Source organism: Danio rerio, chromosome 8, assembly GCF_052040795.2.
Source record: "Danio rerio strain M-AB ecotype USA chromosome 8, GRCz13ab, whole genome shotgun sequence".
NCBI classification, from domain to species: Eukaryota; Metazoa; Chordata; class Actinopteri; order Cypriniformes; family Danionidae; genus Danio; species Danio rerio.
This window is the reverse complement of record NC_141028.1, coordinates 11923957-11942581: the sequence shown is the minus strand read 5'-3', so window position 1 is coordinate 11942581 and position 18625 is coordinate 11923957. Positions and strand designations below refer to the sequence as shown.

The window sequence follows — 18625 nt, the reverse complement described above, 5'->3', positions numbered from 1 at the left end:
GAAGCACACCAGATTTTAAATATAGTGTTAGGACTAACACACTGATACTAACATCTAACATCATTAAGTGAGCCCTTAAACTCACTCTGGAAGAGTACAGTTTTTGAAGTGTAGGAAGGATAGTGCCAGTGATTCGTTCAGCGAATAGTCTGGAATAGTCACTCTGGACACCTCGCACCCAGCACACTTCCTGTTTGAACTATTACCGTTGGGTCAGCACTACAGAGCACCAAGCACAAAAACAGCCAGACACAGGAAAAGTTTCTTTCCTCAGGCCATCTACCTCATGAACAGTTCTGTGCAATACTTTCTCTGTTCGCATTTGTACACAGCACTTTATAACCTGTATATTTATAACAAATCTGTACATACAATTTAACATTTGGATCTTTTGACCAACTGCATCTCTGTTTAATGTCTTTTTTTTCATATTCATTTTGTGTTGTCACTTGTCACTTATGTACACTGGAAGCTTATGTAGCCAAAACAAATTCCTTGTGTGTGTGAAGCACACTTGGCAATAAAACTAATTCTGATTCTGATTCTGAAATACAGTATTTTCATTTCATGGCACCCTTTAAAGGTTTTGCAAAGCACCATTGATGCTAAAAAAGAACCTTAAGAGAGTTGACACCACTGTAAGTTTTTTTTCTCCTTTTGTGTATTTGTCTAAATGTGTAACACACATCTAAGGATATATAATATGTGTCAGCCGTATGTGTCTGATATATGTAAGTAGACATGTGTTTACTTGTGTTGTCAGTGCGGGAGGAGTCCTGAACTTGGTGCTTCTTCCATATAAAGCATTTCAGGAGCTTGAAGCCCTTGTTAATAGAGTCGTCCTCATTCATAGCGCTCTGCATTGGCACTGCTGTTACTGCTGCGCTTCTGGACGTCCTGATCCTTTGCACAGCTGCAGAGAGGTGAGAGAAAAAAAAGAGAGAGAGATAAATTACTGTAGAGCTGATAAAGGCAGATTTGTGGAAAAAGCTGAATGCTGTGCAGGATTGTGCATGCATATGAAGTCTGCATTTACAATTTGATGCATGCAGTGAAATAAAGTATTTGATAACAGGTTATAAAAAACAGGGATTTGTCAATGGTTTTCAAATTTGGGAGTACAATTTAGAAAATGTAATGACAAATAGTAATGAGAGAACAAATAATTTTATGTTGCTTGAACTTATTTTACTGGTAACTAATTTTAATATTGATACAAAATTGAACTGAATATTTTGAATCAGTTTGATTGATGTAAGTTGAGATGACTAGAAAAGGTTATTTGATTCAACTAAAAAAATTAAGGCTGTAAGATTTTTTTTTACAGTGTACAGTTGAAGATATAAATGATAAATTGCATTTTTTGTAGGTATTAAATAGGATTTATTTTGAAATGTTGAATTAATGAATTCAAAATGGGCATGAGTTTTATGAAATTTTATGCATGCAGTGAAAAAAATATATGAAAAACAGTGTTTAAAACATTATATATTGACTAAATTAATGATTAAATTATTAAAATAGCCATTTGTTAGATTTAAACAGGACTGATTTTTTAAAGAATAAAGTCAACAGACTTGTACTGAAACCACAAACCAAATTAGTTTACTTAAATATCAATAAAACTTTTTATTTGACTTAACTAATTATTTGAAATAAAATAAAAATATGTTTATTTTTGTTCCCCTTGAAACAAATAGCATTAACCTCAATTCTTAACAACTATCTGCACCTAATAAAGACTACAAATATATAATGTAAAAAAAATTAAATGACTTAAAAAAATTCACAGATTTAAATTATTTTTTTCAATTTCATTATTTAATTTATTTAATCTAAAAACTTGTTCAACTACATTACAATACCACTGATAATATAACACTGGTCCAGTGTTTTTATATATTTTTTTCTTTCTAGAAATAACACAAAAGGTCAAAAATGCAGTGTATCGTACAGCATCCTGCTTCTATTAGTAAGTTAAAAAGGAAGGAAGAGCTCATAATCGCAGACGCCTCATATGACCTCATTAGATTCCGCATTTATTCTCCTGGCGCGGCTGGTCTTGCACATGTGTTTTGTTTGCACTGAGTATCGAAGCACAAGCAGCGCAGGAGCTTTACAGCAGCGGGAATGCATGTAGTGAGTGCTTGGAAGCTCAAAAGGAATGTGTTAATTGTTCATCAATGAGTGATGAGAACAAACAAACCCATGGATACTGTCATACTGGAATTTTCAAAACAAATAAAGCAATTTTCAGTCTTTTTGAAATGAATAAAGTTTTAATTATAATATTTTACATTTAAATGAAAGATTCAACTAAATGGGTAATATAGCCAGTTTTTAAATGGCATATTTCCCTTTATTTTGAACTCGACAGTTTTAGAATATATAAAAAATGTAAAACATCAAAGATTGATTTTGTTTTAATATCAAATCATTATTGGGAGCCAGAATTTTTTAATGTTACTAAGAATTTATTGTGGGATTTTTTTTATTATGATTGGCCCAGATTTTATTTTAATTTTCGTTTTACATTTAAGATCATTTTTAGTAATTGTGATTGTTTTTTTTTATTAGAATTACATTTTTTTTACAATTTTTTAAATTGCTTTTTGTTATTTTAATTTTTAGCATATATGTATATATATATATATATATATATATATATATATATATATATATATATATATATATATATATATATATATATATATATATATTTATATATATTTATATATATATATATATTTATATATATATATATATATATATATATATATATATATATATATATATATATATATATATAAATATATATATATATATCTATATATATATATATATATATATATTTATATATATATTTTTTTTTTTCTTTTGATTGATTCACATTTTTATTTTTCATTTTCAGTTTTCATTTTTAGTCTAATCCTTTTTTTAGTACTTGTCATTTTATTGTTTTTATTAGTAGGGATCTTTTGCTATTTTTAATTGCTTTTTGTTTTTGTATTTAAGTTTTTAGCCAAACTAAATAAAACATTCTAAATATTTTTTCAATATTGGAAAAAATAAGCATCTAAAAACATCAATTCAATCAATTCTCCAATTCATTGGAGAAGTGTGAGTGCTCTGAATCTGGCTCAGCTGCAGTTCAGTTGGCCGGCCCTAGCCCGGTTGGAAGAGGTGTGCCAGAGCGCGGTTCACTTGGGCTTTGGCGCGGTACGCTTGTAGTGTGAGTGCAAAGTGTCCCTGAGCCTGAAACTGAAGACGCAATGTCACTTTTAGGGAACTGTTTCATATGGATTTATTAATTATTCTTGCTGTTCAATGAATGCAAACTGTTCTGGTTTATTAAAGACACAAAACCCTCACTGCACGACAGCTGCACCTTCAGCAAACCTCCTAATACCTGCAGCACGAGGACTTTTATGTGGTGGATCTTTTCGGCAACATATTTGACTGCATGCCACTGCATCCCAAACGACTAAAAATAATACAAAACAATATACTTAAAGCAATCTCCACTGTGCTCAGTGAGAGCGCTTCTCTTCCTGTTAAACTGAACAATCACGATGATGTAAGCGTGCTCAGGTCCGGTAGGTAAGAAATGCAATGTGAGTGCAGGCCCAGGGGGAGAGTGAATAGGGGACAATCACGCTTTGGCACAGTTTAAGGCAATTCTACCTATTGTGAGTACGCACTAAGAACTTTCAAGTGGCCTCAAAAGTCTTGCATTTCCAAATGTTAACTGATGTATTATTAACACCAAAGTTGTATTTGCTTATACGATGTATTGTAATCTTATAGTATGTAGTTACAGTCCATGATAGATGACACAACAGCGATTATGTCAGGCATTGTTACCATAATACTAAAAAATGTTTTTCAATTTTTACTTTGATATTTAATAATATTATTAGCCTTTTTAGCAGGACACAATTTGTGTTGAAAGTCAAAGTGTGGTGAATATACTGTAATTCTCTCTCTCTCTCTGTGTGTGTGTGTGTGTGTGTGTGTCGATCAGTCAGAACAGGCGGTGTGATGATTGAGCTGGGCTCAGTGGAGGATGGCAGCAGTCTGATAGACGAGCTGATGGAATTGACGTCTCAGAGTTTATGTAAGCTCGAGATTCCAGAACATTTCAACATCATTAAAGAGATTGGCCGTGGCAAGTATGGCCGTGTGCTGCTGGTCACTCACAGATGCAAAGGTACAGTATATTCAATAGATCACTGAAATAACTTTACACGCATATCTGCAAGATTTCACAAATTTGGTCAAAATCCTGTTTAGCAAATAAAGAATGGCGTCCATTGACTCCATTCCAAAGTCATTGGTAAAAATATAACTGAAATCTCAATCTCTATGAGTAACAACAACAATAGCGATATTACTAATACAAAAATATTACATAACAATTTTATTATTGTTGTTGTTGCTGGTTTGCTGTACTAATAAGTGTAATTATGTTTCTTTTTAATTATTTATTCATTCATTCATTCCCCTTTGACTTAGTGTCTAATTTATCAGGGGTCACTGCAACGGATTGAACCGCCAACTACTCTGGCATGTTTAACAGTGCGCAGCGGATGGCCTTTTAGACACAACCCAGCACTTTACTGTCATTCAAAATATACTGGTGTACAGAGAAAGAAATTTAGTTGCAATGGCTCAGCATGAAAAAAAAAAAACACTAAACAATAGATGAAAAATAACAATGTGCAAAGCACACATTATTATTACTGAATGAGCAATTGACTGAAATACCCCCATAAAAGAATTTAATAATAAATAATCTACGTGTTATATGCTAATAACTTTGTACAAATGAATGAGATGAAAATAAAAGACATGCCTCAATGCCTTCAAGAGTTTCCCGCCAGAGAAAATGACATCACTTGGAGCAAGTCATATTCTATCAGTGCTTTCAAGATTGTTACGCCATATTATAATCAATGTTAACTAGAATGTGACTGAAAATTTTACTGAAATGACAAATAATATAGAAAATATATCAGAGAGGCAACAAATCAGCTTTCTTAGCCATTGAACTGAACATGCCGAGCTCATGTAAATACTGTAGTACATAAACATGAGTATCATTCTCTAGAACGGCTTGTGTGTGTGTATGATGTTCTGCCAAACATATCTGCTGTACTGAACACTTTGACCAGAGCAGAATGAGATAATGCTCTTTAAATGAAACACTAGCCCCTCTTTTACACTCCCACAGATCGCAATCCCAAGATATCATCCCAACAGCTGTGGAAAAACTTTCTATTAACAACTTAAAGACTGTATAGAGCCTGCATCATTCTTCTCATACAGTGAGGGGAAATAAGTATTGAACATGTCAGCATTTCTCTCAGAAAACATATTTTTAAAGGTGCTGACTTGAAATTTGCACGGGATGTTGGTAACAACCAAAGCAACCCATATATGCAAAGAAAACAAATCAAATTTGTTCACAAAACGACACAGGGGAAAAAGTGTTGAACACATGAAAAAAGGGAGGTGTAGAAAGGCAGTGAAGGGCCAGACAGCAAATGAAATCTCTCAGTAGTTCTTCAGCAACTCTTTGCCCATCACTGCATATTAATATTAGATCCTTCAGTAAAACATCTACATCAGGATGATGAATATGAAACCAGGGTGGACATTTTAGCAAGAAAAAAAAATCCACAACACAGCCAAGGAAACTCTTAAATGGTTTCAGAGAAAGAAAATAAAGCTGTAGAATGGCCCAACCAATCACCTGACTTCAAGCTAAAGATCAGATATGATAGATGAGACCCACAGAACCATCAAGATTTTTACACTCTGTTTAAGTCTGTGAAAACAATGCATGTGACTTCAAAAACTTGATGCTTTCAATACTTATTTCCCCCACTGTACTGTATCTAGAGCAGCTTTAGATGAATAAAGTCTTGTTTGTTGTTTCTTGTTTGTTTTTGTTTTTTTAACAAGGCACTCCAATGGCTCTGAAAGTGCTCCCGAAGGCCTCCACCAAACTGCAGGGATTTCTCAGAGAATATTGCATCTCTCTGCATCTGTCCTGTCATCCCTGCATTGTGGGATTGTTTGGCATTGCCTTCCAGTCCAACGAGCACTACGGATTCGCCCAGGAGCTCGTCACAGGACGGGATCTGTTTGCCATCATTCAGCCACGGGTAGGTGATCATTCATTAATTTTCTTTTGGTTAGTCTCTATTTTAGAGGTCGACACAGCGGAATGGACCGCCAACTATTCTGGCATATGTTTTATGCAGCTGATGCCCTTCCAGCTGCAACATGGTACTGGGAAACACCCATACACACTCATTCACTATGACCAATTTAGCTTTTTCAATTCAACTATACCATGTCTTTGCACTGTGGGGGGAAAACGGAGCACCTGGAGGAAACCCACGCGGACACGGAAAGAACATGCAAACTCCACACAGAAATGCCAACTGACCAAGCCAGGACTCGAACCAGCAACCTTCTTGCTGTGAGGCAACAGCACTACCTGCGTCACCACTGCGACACCACAAACAAAAATATGATTATTTTGCTTGTTTTAGGGAAAAACTCACTTGATTTTGAACACGTCAGCATTTTTCTCAGAAAACATATTTCTAAAGGTGCTGTTGACTTGAAATATTCACTGGATGTTGGTAACAACCAAAATAAATTCATATTTGCAAAGAAAACAAATCTAATTAGTTCACAAATTAAGTTATGGAATAAAATGAATAGACACAGGGGAAAAGTATTTAACACATGAGGAAAGGGAGGTGTAGAAAGGCATGGAAATCCCAGACAGCAGTTGAAATCTCTTTTTTTTAGCAACTCTTTGCCCTTCGTCAGTGTATATTAGCTTCAGTCCAACATCTACATTAACAGGATGATGATGATGAAACCAAAGTGGACATTTCAGCAAGACAATGATCAAAACACAGTCGAGGAAACTGAAATGCTTTCAGAGAAAGAAAATCAAGCTGTAAAATGGCCCAGCCAATCACCTGGCTCGCATCCAATAGCAAATACAAAATAAAGATTAGATTTGAAAGACGAGACCCACAGAACCATCAAGATTTTTACACTCTGTTGAAGTCTTTGAAAAACTCACACCTGAGCAAAGAACATGACTTCATTCTCCACATGAGAAGAGTCTTTAAGCTGCCATCACCAAAAAAGCCTTAAATATAAAGAATTATTTAGTCAATATCAATTAATGTGTACAATGCAAAAAAGCTGTTCTTTCTTAGACTTTAGTCTTGTTTCTGGTGCAAATATCTAAAAATCCTTAAGACAGAAAGCATTTTCTAGACAAGTCAAATATATTGTTTTGTTTTCAAAAATAATACATGAAAAATTAGTTAGTTTTTCCTTAAACCAAGTAAAATAGTTTTGTTTTAAACCGAAAACAAGATTATTTTTGCTTGTTTTATGGAAAAACTCACTTGATTTTGACTTAATATTTTTTGCTTGTCTAGAAAATGCTTCTTGATTTTTAAAATGTTTAATAAATTTATTTTTAAAAGTGACTTTCTCAAAGTACTTTAAATGCAAAGTCAAGACAACATACATAAAAGATACTACACTGGTAAAAAAAACAAAAAAAAAAACAATAAAAGATTAAATCAAAAGCAATCCTAAACAAAAAGGTTTAAAGTAAAGATTTAAAAACAGCAAGAGACTGGACTAGAAACAAGACAAAAAAAAAAAAAAAACTCAATTTATTCATTCATTTTGCTTTGGCTTAGTCACTGATTTATCGGGGGTCACCACAGTGGAATGAACCGCCAACTATCCCAGCATATGTTTTACGCAGTGGATGCCCTTCCAGCCGCAACCCAGTACTGGAAAACACCCATACACATACACATACACACTCATATACTACGACCAATTCAGTTAATCCAATTCACCTATTGTACATGTCTTTGTCATGTGGGGAAAATGAAGCACCCAGAAGAAATACACGCGAACACAGGGAGAACATTCAAACTCTACACAGAAATGCCCAGCCAGGACTCGAAGCAGCAACCTTCTTGCTGTGACAGTGCTAACCACTGAGCCACCATTCCGCCAAAACTCTCCTTTTTTAGTTTATTAATATTTGTGCATCATTTACAATCAATCAGTTTGTCAAAAAATACAAAAGTACGGAACTTTATTTATGTGTGTGTGTGTATATACTGTATAACACAAATCACAATGGGAAAAACATAAAATAATAAAGTCATTATACTAAATTATGCACTATTTTAAATGATTGCAAAATGTCTTGTTGACGGATCTGTAACAATCTATTGGTTTGAATGAAAGTGGGAAGTATAAAAATTTCAAATGACAATTTATTAGCATTTTTAATTAATTCTTAAAATGTTGTTGATTGATCCTTGCTCTAAATATTCTAAAAATGTGTAGAATACACTGTAAAACCCAACAGTCAACTTTAACTAGTTAAATGAGTGTAGTGAAAGTTAATTCTACTCATTTGAAAAGAGTTTTGAACTCAGTGTTGAATGTAATGAGTTAATTAAATACCTCATTGCTTCAACTTAAATGAAGTAAGTTCGCAATAGTTTAGTTTTTTTTAACTCAAATGGTTTGCTGAAATCGGTTTCCTCAAACAGTTTGAGTTGCCTTAACTTATTAGGTTTTACAGTACTCAGTTGGTTTGAGTTCTCTTCATTTATTGGGGTTTACTGTGCTCAAACTGCTTCATTTACTCAAAAGGATTAAGTTCACAGTACTCATTAGGATTAGATTTTGAACTTAAATGGTTTGCTGCAATTGGTTTCTTCATATGGTTTGTGTTACCTGAACCTTTTAGGTTTTACATTGTAGCTTTTATAACCATGGAACTGTTGTTGCACTGAATGACATTATTGTCTTATGTTATTCACAGTAAAAACATATAAGTAATTGATAGAAACTGTACATTTTGACATTTGCTTTGACACTTGTTACACACACAAACCTTCAGTTCACATACCCTTAAGTCTGTCATGCTCTATGTCTGTCATTGCCAGACCGCTTCCAAATCAGTGTCCGACACTTGAGAAGGTTACAACTTTATCATCCCCAGACACTGTAGAGACTCTATAGATGCGGTAAATTTTATCCCAAGGGCCCGAGATGTCTGAATGCCTATAGAATGATGTTTGACAGATGCTGATAAAATGTGTTGAGGACATGAGAAGCACATATGTTTATCTTTGTTTAGGGATAGCAAGAAAACAAAACAAAAAATAAATAAATAAATACACAGCCTCTGTGGCCCCCCAGAACTGAAGAATTTTCAAGAAAATATGAAGTTATTAAAAAAACTTTTACTAATCATTTTAGTAAATATTTTAATAAAAAGTACCATTTAAAGTATTGTACAAAGAACTGAGAATAATCATGTATCAACAACAAAGAAAATGACATTGTTGAATCAGAACCATAACTCATTGTGAAAACGTACCCTTATAGATTTCTTTAGAGCGCGAATTATGTTGCTATGTATGGCTGCATTTCATCTTTAAAATTAACACTATGGGATGGAATGAAGCCGCCGATGGCTTTGTTTTTTCTGGTGCTTACCAGCTGATCTCTTACCTCCATGTGGGCGGCTTTTCCGTTGTTACCAGCTTTTCCAGTAGCTCATCACACATGTCAGTGAACTTGAGATGCAGACAGGAGTTGACCGCAATGATGGGGTCCGAGTCTAATGAAAAACGATTCCAGAAAGTAAGTAAAACAAAAGGCAAAAATAAAAATAAACAAGTAAATAACAGTGTGAAAATGTGGTAAGATCTGAAAACGTGGTAAAAATCAGACGAAGGCTTTTCATTTTCTAGATTGGTTGGGTTTAGGGAAGGCGGTAATCAGGTCAATCGGTGCTTTTAAATACACTATCGGTTGGGTTTAGGAAACGGGGTGATCGGGTCAATCTGTGCTTTGGAAAACACTATCGGTTGGGTTTAGGGAAGGGGGGGGTGTTGGTTGGTCGTCAGTCAGTCAGTCAGTCAACAGGGGCCTCTGGTGGCTTTATATAAGAACAGTAGGCAGGAATGGCACGCGGAAGAGAAATTTGAGATCTGAAAAAGCACACACAGCGGCCTCTGGTAGATTCGCGAAAACAAAAAATGACAAAAAAAAAAAACGTACCTCCTGGGACGTGTTTCACACTGTCCAGAAATGTATACAGGGATTATGTATCAATAATGAGCCTGGGCTGTGAATATTTGTTATTAATCATTCTTATTATTAAAGAAAAAAAAGTTTCCAAAACTAGATTCACTCAAAAACAAACATTTGCTGTTAAATTTACACTTAACACAAGATTTAGGTGATTTTGTCCTATAAAAGAACACAGTCAATAGCTACTGCTTCTTTGAGAGTAAAAAAAAATGTATATACAGATAAACCTAAACTAATACTTGTGACTCTTAATGATATACAGTGGTCCCTTGTTAATCGCGGTAGTTATGTTCTAAAAATAACCCACAATAGGTGAAGTCTGTGAAGCAATTCGCTTTATTTTTTTTACAACTATAACAATTAATTGTTTTAAGGCTGTAAAACCCCTCACTACACACTTTATACACTTTTCTCAGACAGGCATTGACATTGTCACTCTTGTTTAAAAACTTAAAGTTCAAACCCTCATAGAAAAATAAGTTCAGTAAGCAAAATGAAACCAAAGATTAAACCATCTGATCTTCATTTTTTTAATCTGTAATGGCACCCGACAGCCGTGTAACTTCTACCTTCCTTTAGCATATCCAGAAGTTCAATGACAGCTAGCGTTTCTGCAGAGCAGTTAGGCTACGTGTTATTGCAGAGCAACACAAACAGCATGCAGAAGTATGTATGTATGTATATATATATATATATATATATATATATATATATATATATATATATATATATATATATATATATATATATATATATATATATATATATATATATATATATATATATATATTGCTTAAGGGGGCAATATATAATAATATTAATAATAAAATAATATTTTTGCTGAAATAAAAATGAATAAAAATAAAAAATATTATAGGAAATACTGTGAAAAATTCTTTGTTCTAATAAATATAATTTAGGGAAAATAAAAAAACTTATAAATAAAATTCACAGGAGAGCTAATAATTGTGACTTCAACTGTATATATCAAACTGTCCCTTTAATTTTTTTTTTATTGATTTTATCTCCATAGTACAGTACAGTATGTGACTAATAAAGTCGCAGGCTTTCACTTCTGTGTACTACAGGCACGTTCACACGCTAACCATGCTCGCATTCTTTAAACTGCAGAAAGTGCAGGACGTGTGTTTGACATATTTCGGTAATGTTCACATGTCCTCTTAGGAAATCTTGGCGGGTGCAATGTGAGTAAAAGAGCAGAGCAGCTGTTTTTCTCTGTCAGCACACGAGTCTCTGTTACTTCAGCATATCCTGTGAAACCTTAAGCCCGATGCACTGAAGCCCAGAAAGATTTAAACCGGTAATAACGCAGCATGGGCTCGTAAACTCCTGCAACCTTATATTTTAATTTATTATGCAATGATGTTGCCTTGACACAGCTTTGTGTTCATGCACATAAGCAAAGCGTCAGGATTTTTTATTTATTTTTTTGAGACTATTATTATATTACCTAGAATAAATTACTCAGCATAAAGGCAATTTCAGTTCATAAAAGCTCAGTGTTATAAATCTTAGTGTTATAAATCTTATAAATCTTTATTGTATACTGTATTGTAAACCACACACACAGCTCAGGGATAGCAAAATTAAACACTTTTTTGTAACTAAAATATACCAGTTTAGTTTAGTTACAGAAAAGTAAAAACAAAAAAACAGATTTGATTTATTTTCATTTTTAAGTTTACTAATAATACACTAGTTATTAGCATTATTTTGTAGTTTTATATTAATTGTCATCTCCTTTCATCTCAGCACAAATTATCTTACTTTGAATATCGGCCACTTTGGATTAAAAATGTTTTGTGTTTGGTAATAAAACCCTGTAACACATGTATTTAATTTAATTAATTTATTAAATAATTTTTATTTCATTTATTCATTTATTGTGCTTTACATCTTTTTAAAGTCTGCATAAACCAGAAGTTGCTAAGACTTATTTCAGCATGCTGATGTAGTTCCAACAGAACCAGAACATTGAGTAGGGGGCGGGGCTTTCTTTTGCGCATCATTCTCTCATAGCAAACAAACATTCATTCATTCATTCATTTTTTTTTCGGCTTAGTCTTTGATTTATCAGAGTTTGCCACATTGGAATTAACCGACAACTATTCCAGCATATGTTTTGTGTAGTGGATGCCCTTTTAGCCACAACCCAGTACTGGGAAACACCCATACACTCTCATTCACACACACTCATACACTACGGCCATAGTTCATCCAATTCACTTATACTACATGTCTTTGGACTGTTGGGGAAACTATAGCACCCAGAGGAAACCCACGCCAACTCTGGGAAACCATGCAAATTCCACACAGAAATGGCAACTGGCCCAGCCGAGACTCATATCAGCAATCTTTTTTGTTGTGAGGTAACAGTGCTGACCACTACGTCATTGTGCCGCCCCAAATATACATTAAGAAAGGATATTAATATGCAGTTGCTATGGGAGGCCTCTGGTTGATATCAACATAAAAGGACCGCCACTCCAAACAGGAAAGCAAATGGCTTTCATTAAACATTACCAAAACATTGACCTGCACAGATAATTAATCACTTTAAGAATAATAAAGCGAGCTAGCAAAATAAACATTGTCAATTTTGATTTGAAGCGGACATTAAAGTCCACATGAAGGGAAGCTTTTTTTTCATACTGTGACAAAATTCAAAAGAATATTAAATGAGAAAACAGTGTGTGTGGCTTGTTTTTTACTGCAAGCTGATTGGATGTAGTAAATTAGGCAGTTAATTTAGAAAGATCGGGAAAGGAATTTTAGAAGAGTTATTACAACCTAACAGACACCTCCTCCTCCTCCTCACCATTTCTGTCAGTTGTTAAAACTGACAGTTGAAGGGGCGTGGTTAAGTATGTTGGCCACGCCCAATACCTCAGACAGACGTAATCTGAGAACTTAACTAAAAACAGTAAGTGCAATTTACAGATTTCAATTAAAGATTGCATTGGAAAACTTTTTTTTTTATTATTAACATGCACAGATTAATTGTTCACCACAAAACTAGCAATGTGAGTTAACAAAATCAATATGGTTAGCTCTGATTTCATTTGTACTTTAAAGGGGATTGTCTACAGTATATTTTTTTAAGGTTTCGTTCTGTTTAAAAGATGCAAAGCAATGTGAGCTAATGCTTCACTTGTAGAAATTCACGTTATTTGTTCATATATTTTAGTTTGATTTTATACAGCTACTCAGCTAACATGAAAACGACTGTCATATTTTCTAGTTACTCTGAAAGGCCCACTGTCAAGAGGTGTCATAATGTAATAACGCCCACAGTGTGCTGTAATTCGCAGATTGGCTCCACGTAACTATGCTATGCCCCTACAAGCATAAGCTTTTGCGTTTCAGTCAGAGAAGCTGTTAGCAGTGTTAGCTACCTGAATAAGACAGACAAATGAAGAGCACACAGCTGAACCTCACGGCTGGTCTCTAAAATAAAATCTAACAATTGTCTTTAACATATAATCGGGTTAAAAGTATGTGTAAGTAATATGAAATTATGAATATGAATATGAAGTTCACATATCTTTTGCGAGTTTGTTATTTGAGATGTAGAACGCAGGGAAATGGCCGCAAAGAGAGATACTGCATTCTGTGTGTTTGACAGATAAATATAACATTAAGTATAAAATAACATAATATATAATATAAATATATACATAAATATAAAATACAAAATAAAAATAATAATTAAATGTTTGATGGTTTGATGGATAAATTTGTAGCTAAATTATTAACGGTGCCGAACAGCATTTCCCATTGTTTACATCCTTGCTAACATACCATTAACACTGGAAAATCTGCATGTAATACATCAATTTTAACAAATAAAAATACTTACAGGTTGTAGCTCACAATCCACAGCTTCTTCTATTATGGTTGGAAGAGTTTTTAGCAGAATTCAACAGGAAGCTGTCCTTTGTCAAATGCTAGCTATATCTTTTATTATGCATAATTAAAATTAAACTGTAAGCACTTCTGTCTTTGTGCCGTGTCCTTTGGAAGCCCAAATACAGAAACAGAATAAGCTCTGTGGAAAATCAGCATTTGGACGGCATTTCAGCTTTCTCTGCTATGACATTACATCGCCTCTGGCCACCGTCCTCCACTGCGCAGGGTGTGTGCATGTGGTGTGTGCACGTAACTGGAAGTCCTTGTGATCTCACTAGCATGGATGTACTTTTTTGTAGTTTCCTGTAAAAGCCAATGTCTCCCTTAGCATTGAACTTTGAGCGTATCACATTCAGAGATGTTGTTTATGTTCACACAGCTACATTACACATCAACTAAAGTTTCAAATATGATATATCGTAGTGGATCACCCCTTTAAGTACTGTCCATTTATTTAAAGAATGATGTGCACACTGCTCTTCTATGGTCTCTCTCCAGGTGGGCATCCCTGAATGTGCAGTGAAGCGCTGTGCCGTCCAGATCTCCTGTGCTCTGGAGTTCATCCACCAGCGAGGCCTGGTCCACCGCGATATCAAGCCGGAGAACGTCCTGCTGCTAGATAACCACTGCCGGCGGGTCAAACTAGCTGATTTCGGCCTTACGCAGAGACAAGGAACTTTCATCCGCTTCATCTCCGGGACTCTTCCATACATGGCTCCAGAATTGTGTAAAATGGTGCTGGAGGATGGCCAAAAAGAGCCCAAAGTTCCTCCACTCCGTGTCGAACCCTCTCTAGACACCTGGGCCTTCGCTGTTCTTCTCTTCTGCATCCTCACCGGCTTCTTTCCATGGGAGCGCTGTAATGATAGCGACGATTTTTATGAGGAGTTTGCAGACTGGCGTCAATCGGTGAAGAAATCGCCAGTGCCGTCGCAGTGGAAAAGGTTTACACCAGTTTGTATGCAGATGTTTAAGAGAATGTTAACAATCGAGTCCAATAAAAGATGCTCGATAACAGAGGTTAAAGGTTATGTGGGAAAAGACTGGGTACGAGAGAAGGATGCCAACGGATGGGTGGGAGAAAATGGGGATATCTGTACTTCCACACCGAGTCCATGCAGGAGCAGCTATAGTGATGAATAGTGAGGTGTTATGGTTCATTTACACTGAGTGGTATGGCTCAGCACAGCACAGCGCAAACACATGTACAGTTCACAGCACACATTTACAGTCAAAGTCAAAATTATTAGCCCTCCTGTAAATTTCTTTTTCAAATATTTACTTAAAGGTGTTTAACAGAGCAAAGGAATTTTTCACAGTATTTACAATAATATTTTTTCTTCTGGAGAAAGTTATTTGTTTTATTTCGGCTAGAATAAAAACGGTTTTGAATTTTTTTAAAACCATATTAAGGCCATATTTTTTCCCATTGTCTTTGTCACAATCCACCGTTATACAATGATTTGCCTAATTACCCTAACTTGCCTAAATAACCTAGTTAATCCTTAAATATATTCCTTTAGCTGATATTGTCCTAATAGTATGATATTGTATAAATCCTAATCCTTTAAATTTCACTTTAAGCTGAATACTAGTATCTTAAAAAATATCTAGTAAAGTATTATGTACTGTCATCATGGCAAAAATAAAAGAAATTAGTTATTAGAAATGAGTTATTCAAATGACGTATTATGCATTGACAAAAATCTTCTTTCCGTTGAACAGAAATTGGGGAAAAATATACAGGGGGCTAATAATTCAGACTTCAACTGTATGTCAGAAGTATGAAAATAGAGAACCGTACCACTTTTTCGGGACCCTTTTCGTAAGGTACCTAGCACAGACCCAAACTGGTAGAGCTGGACTTGTTGCTGAATGCTTTTGGTTCACAGAAAATTGCCACTTGCATGTGCAAAATTTTAAATACACGTTTGAAACAAAACACTGCAATAATATATTATGATCAGAAGTGGGTAGTAACGAGTTACATTTACTTCGTTACATTTGCTTCAGTAAAATTATTCGGTAACGAGTGCTTTTTGAGTAGGCTACATGTAAATATGTGTAATTTTACTCAAGTAAATTATTAGAGAAAAATCATTACTCTTACTTCGCTACATTTGGCGGTGTTCCTCCGTTACTGCCAAGTGATAATAAATATGATCCATATATCTTGTTTGCAAATATTGTGAGGCGCCGCTGAGGTTGTATCGCAAGAGGTTACAATAGAGACGTGTCTGTTAGATTAATGACTAAAGTCTAGGGAGACGTGCAAGTTTATACTGTGGTCCCGCCATGGCGCAATCTGCTGTTCCGAGAAGGACGGTCATGCTGTCTGTGCAATGAATTCATCGGACCAGCTAACCCGGCCTCAAGTTCAGTCTATGTTTTTACTCCAAGATGTCAACAAGAATAGTTTCATAATGCGATGCACGCATCACGAACTGACATCGCCACATATACATGAATTTCACGTCAGACCTGAAAAAAAAAGCATGTTGAGGTAAATTATCCATATTTTTAGACCTTATTAATGGTAACTATGGGATACGCCAGCCTGATCTTACGAGGGAACGTAAGTATTTCATGTTTTGTCTGTTTAGTGGCTAAATCATACGAATTCGTACAAGTTCAGTCATACGAAATTACGATTTTACGTACGATTTTAAAAAGGAGGCGTGACACTTAACCGAACCGCTAACCCCAACCGTCATTGGGTGATGAGCAAATCATACTAAATTGTATGAATTAGATCCTATGAATTCATACGAATTAGCCACTAAATCAAAAAGTTACAAACTGCCGTGATATTGCATTGGATAGGGTAACTAAAGAAAGTGCTGTTTAATGGAATAACTGATTAGCCCGGCATACATTAGTCATTTAACCATTAAAATATAACATTTAAACATTTTTTTAAACATACAATTGCTTTAACAAAGATTTTATCAACACATTTCTATAGTTTTAATAACTCATTTCTAATAACTGATTTCTTTTATCTTTGCCATGATGACAGTTAATAATATTTTACTAGATATTTTCCAAGATATTAGATATTTTGTCACCTTAGAATTATGAGGTTCTATCTGACATTTTTGTCAAAATTGAGTTATTGACATATTCTTATTAAATGAACTTATTTACATTATGGGATGTTTTTTTTTTTTTTGTAAGTTTTTTGCAAGACATTTTATTTAAAAAACAAATGTTACACACATACTGTTTGGTATATGGAATGCAAAAATTTTGAAGCTCAATATCCCAAAATCATACAGAACGCTTATAATTCTAAGGTGACGATTCTTCAAGTGACATTTAAAGGCTTAACCAGGTAATTCCACAAGTTAGGGTAATGAATTATGATTTGTTCTGTAGACAATCAAAAGAAATATTACTTAAGGAGACTAATAATTTTGACCTTAAAATTGTTTTAAAAATATTAAAATCTGTTTTTACTTTAGCTGATATAAAACAAGTAAGACTTTCTTCAGAAGAAAAAATATAGAAAATACTATGAAAAAAAAGTAACTAGTAACTATTTATGAGTAATTTTTTTCATTAGACACTTTTTTACTCTTACTTAAGTAACTTTTAAGATTGTTACTTTTACTTGAGTAAAAATTTCAGCAAGTACTTGTACTTTTACTTGAGTAGAGATTTTGGATACTCTACCCACCTTTGATTGCGATACAAGAATACAAGCAGCAATGAACCATGTGGCCTAATGGTTAGAAATTTGGACTAGTGATCAAGTCGCAGGTTCGAGTAAGGATTGTTGGTAGGGGAAGTCAATAGCCCTGTTCCACCTTTCATACCACGGCTGAGGTGATTTCCTTGATCAAGCCACTGAACCCACTGCAGTGGTAGTGAACTCACGGGTGTGAGTTGCGTAAACATGCTCAGGCTCGGAAGGTAAAACTGCAGTGTGATTACATTCTTTATGACCACATCAAGTGTTTCTGAATTTGACACATACTACAGTCATGTTAAGTGTAACAATATTTCCCATTCATGTGTGTGAACCTATGCTGTAGACCGTCTCCTGCCCCTATGAATCTTTGATATCAAGTAAATACGCACAATTCATCCCCAAACAACAGACAGTTTGTGTAAATGATCCATATCGTTGTATAATTTTTAGATTTGCCAATCTGTCTCTAGCAGAAATAAGGGTCCAGAAATTATAACCAGACATGCGATTTTCATAAATGTAACATAGATGAGAGATAGATTTTAAACTACTGCTGTATTTTACTTATGTCTATATTAAAGTTTATTGTAATATATATTTTATAATTGTATTCAATGTGTTTATTTTATTTGTTATCTTGTTGGTCTTGCTGTGTTTATAGTTGGTGTCTATTAAAACTATATATAATCAGCATCTTTTTATATTTATTTATTTAAATGTGCTATAGGTGATTGTCTTCAGAAACATTTTTTGTTGTGCTGGTTGAAAGTCTCTTCAAATTCCAATAGTACTGATTAAAGTAAATGATCTAAATATGTTCAT

At 34.3% G+C, this 18625-nt stretch overlaps 2 protein-coding genes across 3 annotated transcripts in view; one reads left to right on the top strand and one right to left on the bottom strand.

The window, feature by feature from the left end:
* Positions 1–751: 751 nt before the first annotated feature.
* LOC101883539 (scavenger receptor cysteine-rich type 1 protein M130) overlaps positions 752–18625 on the bottom strand; it is a 53743-nt gene continuing 35869 nt past the window's right edge. The window contains exon 19 of the mRNA XM_087264334.2: positions 752–913. Coding sequence (XP_087120460.1) covers positions 875–913 — 39 coding nt within the window. The 3' untranslated portion in view covers positions 752–874. The remainder of the gene's footprint in view (positions 914–18625) is intronic.
* Positions 812–18408, top strand: si:dkey-8e10.3. 2 transcript variants are annotated; one of them, XR_015497646.1, is made up of 5 exons: positions 812–923; positions 4025–4210; positions 5968–6170; positions 14608–15659; positions 17129–18408. XR_015497646.1 is itself a non-coding variant. In XM_087264421.1 (4 exons), exons 2-4 carry the CDS (start codon positions 4042–4044, stop codon positions 15250–15252), a joined length of 1017 nt encoding a protein of 338 aa, XP_087120547.1. In that variant the 5' UTR covers positions 812–923; positions 4025–4041; the 3' UTR covers positions 15253–17628. The 2 variants fall into 2 exon arrangements, 1 of the variants encoding a protein (XP_087120547.1); XM_087264421.1 differs by having other exon boundaries at positions 14608–17628.